At 45.5% G+C, this 3781-nt stretch overlaps 1 protein-coding gene across 1 annotated transcript; it reads left to right on the top strand.

The window, feature by feature from the left end:
• The first annotated feature begins 1100 nt into the window (after positions 1-1100).
• Positions 1101-1874, top strand: LOC119368487. The gene has a single exon (XM_037633729.1). The coding sequence runs from the start codon at positions 1232-1234 to the stop codon at positions 1508-1510; it is 279 nt and encodes a 92-aa protein (XP_037489626.1). The 5' UTR covers positions 1101-1231; the 3' UTR covers positions 1511-1874.
• Positions 1875-3781: the final 1907 nt, after the last annotated feature.

The following is a 3781-nucleotide window of genomic DNA, read 5'->3' as shown; positions in this document are numbered from 1 at the left end:
AATATTATCTGCAAAAACAGTGCATTGCACACCTAGGAATCAACAGCAGGGCCATATGAATTTGTGTCATTATTTCGTCAGACGAAACAAAATGCAGAAGAAACAATACACTGATGAAACGCCTAGGAATCAACAACAATGCCATACGAATTTGTGGCATTATTCCTCAGACGAAACAATACACAGATGAAACATCTAGGAATCAACGGTAGAGGCATGCAAATATGTGCCATTATTCGTCGGACGAAACGAAATGCAGACGAAACAGAATGTAGTAGCACGCAAACAGTCCTGCCGCCAGGCCATTAGGCGGCAGGGACCACATGCACTCTCCAATTCCGTTTTGGGCGCTACCTGGCTGGTATGCGCCTGCTGCCTCCTGGCCATGTGGCGGCAGGGGCTGCCGCCTACCGGCGTGGCGGCAGGTGCCACATGTCGGCTGGCGCGCCTGCTGCCACGGCTGGCGTTGTCTCTTCTGGTAATTTCATTCGAAGGTGGTCTTTTTTGCTAATACATTGAGCAGGTGGCCTTTTTTAACAAAAATTCTTGAGAAATGCACACGTTTATTTTTTTTAGTCTATTTCATACTTCCTTTGTCAGGTTGAGACACTTATTTTAAAACGGGGGAGTACTTCCTAACTAAACATTGTTACTCAACAATCGTGTTGGATGGTAAACAGCGATCCGATCAAGTGGGTTTAGAGTTGTCCTTAGACTTGAGACAAGCTTGGAAGTCGCAATGAATTTTGTTAACCGAAGTGAACTGTTGCAGCTGATGTGCTGCGTGGCATCTGCGTCCGATCTGTAGTGGCACGCGCGTTCGTTAATTAAATAAAAATTAAAGGGAAAGAAAAAGCAGTGGCACGCGTCCTTGGCAGCTACTCGTACTCGTTCCTACCTTATCTCTGCGCACATGGGCTAGCGGCACGGCAACACAGGTGGGCAGCCACCACGGCCACTGAGACGGCAGGAGGAAAGCGATCGGTGGGTGCACAAGCAAACCATGGCCGGAAGCACCCGGTATCCTGGAAAACCGACGTCCGCGCCCGCGTGTTTCGCCCCGTCCCTCCCGGCCTCTCTCCCGTATATATCCACCCTGCTCCAGCTAACAACTCACCAACGCAAGCATCCATCGCTTCAGCTCAGTTCTTCGACTGCGACTCACCAATCATCTACTGGGATCACACGCTTCACAGACCAACCTCCACCAACGCAGTTCACAGGTCACTTCATGGCGGCTGCAGCCAAGGCGTCTTGGATGGCGGCGATGAGCGTCGGCGCCGTGGAGGCGCTCAAGGACCAGGCCGGCCTCTGCCGCTGGAACTACGCTCTCAGGGCCATTCACGGCGCAGCCAAGGGCAAGGCCAGTATCCGCCGCGGTGCTGTGGTCTCGCAAGGCACGAAGCGGCCTCCGGCCTCTGCGGCGGCCGTGGCAGAGAGGCGGCGAGCGGAGAAGGCCGAGGAGGGGCTGCGGACGGTCATGTACCTCAGCTGCTGGGGTCCCAACTAGGCAGGGCCGGTAGCTGTGTGTGCTCTACGGTTTTGCTACTTGCCTCGTTGCATGTGGGTTGTACTGTAAATAGTATCACGATGATGATGAAAACATCATGATGATGATGAAAACTTTGTTCTGTCACCAGCTTGGCTTCAGAATTTATGAAGCACAAGATCCTAGACCGATTACTCCTGGTACTAGTTCTCTGATCCAAGTGACAGAATTGGGTGATAACAAAGTTCTCTTAGGCCTTGTTCGGTTGCGTGCGAATCCGAGTGGATTGAAGGGGTTTAAGGGGGATTTAAACCTCTTGTAAGTCAAAATACAAACCAATCCTTATCAATCCCCTTCAATTCTTTTGGGAAGAGGATTAACCGGACAAGCCCTTAGCAGTTTCGTGTTCCTAGCCTTGATTAAAGTTTTTTCGAACCATGTCCTTTTTGCACATGATAAAAATAATAACTGTAGCATGACTGAATCCGGTGTGAGAAAAAATATATTTACATGTACACACAAGTTTCTTGTAGATGATCAACAACAAGTGAGTTGAATTTTATAAAATAGAAACAATGTGAAAGTTTCCACGATTTGTGCAGCAGCATAGGCGTCTTTTTGTTGGGTGTTTGTTTGTCACGCGCGTTGCATAAGCAAGCACACATAAAGGCTCGAGAGCGTTGCATAAGCAAGCACACATAAAGGCTCGAGAGATTGGTCGAACGACAAGTTTTCGTATTATCTATCCGACGCTACTGGCTATATACATATACAATATGTAAGATCTCTTACAATCCCCTAGCATTTGAAATCAACTTCCACATGGTATTCTTCGACTTTATTGATGACGTGGTCAAGAAAGAATCCCGCCAATTCCTCTTGAATTGTTTTCATGCGATCTTGTTTTAGGAGTTCATTCCGCATCTGCCACGTCTAATTTGAAGAAGGGGGTTAATACATATATGAATGAAACTCAACAGAAATGATGGTGTAATAAAATGAAATTGTGAATATTATTGATTACGCACTTCATATTGTCTTTTAGAGTAGCCCCGCTTATTTTTCAAAGTCGCGTTGCAGATGAACTCGCACACGTAGTATCCACAGAAATTATTCCCCTCTTCCTGCCACAAGCACTTTACGAGAAATAGAGGTCAATCAAACTGATAATGAAACATTATAAATGGCATTGATGAAAGTATAGCTATAGAATCAACGGGAGATGCGCGCAACTAGCTAGCTAGTAGTACTTACTTTCGGGTATGTATATCGCAGCTCCTTCGGCAGTCCCGGAGCTTCTGCGGTGAACTGTTTCTAAACCCTGCAAGACAAAGAAAATAATTATTATTACTTGAGATATCAGGAAATGAACAAAAAGTTGCCGATATGGTGCGATAATGATCGATTGAACTTACTTGTTGAGCAATTTAGTCATGCCCGCATAGGTTTCGGAATCTTTTCGTCTCGAGTCTAAGACGGTTACTACTCCCCGCCCAAGCTTAATCTCCAGAAGAACATAGTGGAAGCTGCGCATGCATGCATAACTCATCAATTACATTACTATAACCTCGCTCGAGTAATAAGGGAAACCGAATATGCACACGACAGTAACACTCACTTGAAGTTGTAAGGAAAGAGTATTAAATCTTTGTTTTGATTTTTGATCAACGATTGTAGCAAGTTGGCCTCGGTCTCTTCGGCGTGCTTTTTAACCAGAAATTCATCTATGATATTTGTGTTAATGAACCCAATATCATACATTTCTTGTTTTTTGCACTCGACGATCTTCAATCTGCATAATATAGTGAGGATAATTAATTATAAGTACATGCAATGAAAGAGCCGAACTATATATAGAGACTTAATGACAGAAATAGTACTTACGGACAGTAGCAAAAGACCGTTAATTTATCGAGGGCCTTTTGATTGAAGAACTCCTCAAATGGAACAGTCAACAAATCAGTTCCAACAAGGTCGTGCTCCTCTTTAATTCTCAGATACAAAGTATTCGTCCCCCCAGACTCTCTGCAGGTTTTCATGTACCAATTATGGAATCTTCGCATCATCGTTGTTAGAGATTTTTTCATCTTTGACGAGAGGCTTCCCGTACTCGTATCTGTGTTCGTACACCTCCAAGAAATCAAAATGTACATCATCAGGCAGGTAATCTCCAAGATTGTTATAATCGGGCACCGTCCCCGGAGCATTAGCGACGATGTCGCTAGACACATTGAGCGGGGGGCACGATTGCTTTGCTTCGCCGAGCTGGGCATTTTTTCCCAACTGCTCGTT

This window comes from Triticum dicoccoides, chromosome 2B, assembly GCF_002162155.2.
Source record: "Triticum dicoccoides isolate Atlit2015 ecotype Zavitan chromosome 2B, WEW_v2.0, whole genome shotgun sequence".
NCBI classification, from domain to species: domain Eukaryota; kingdom Viridiplantae; phylum Streptophyta; class Magnoliopsida; order Poales; family Poaceae; genus Triticum; species Triticum dicoccoides.
This window is presented reverse-complemented; position numbering and strand designations above follow the sequence as displayed.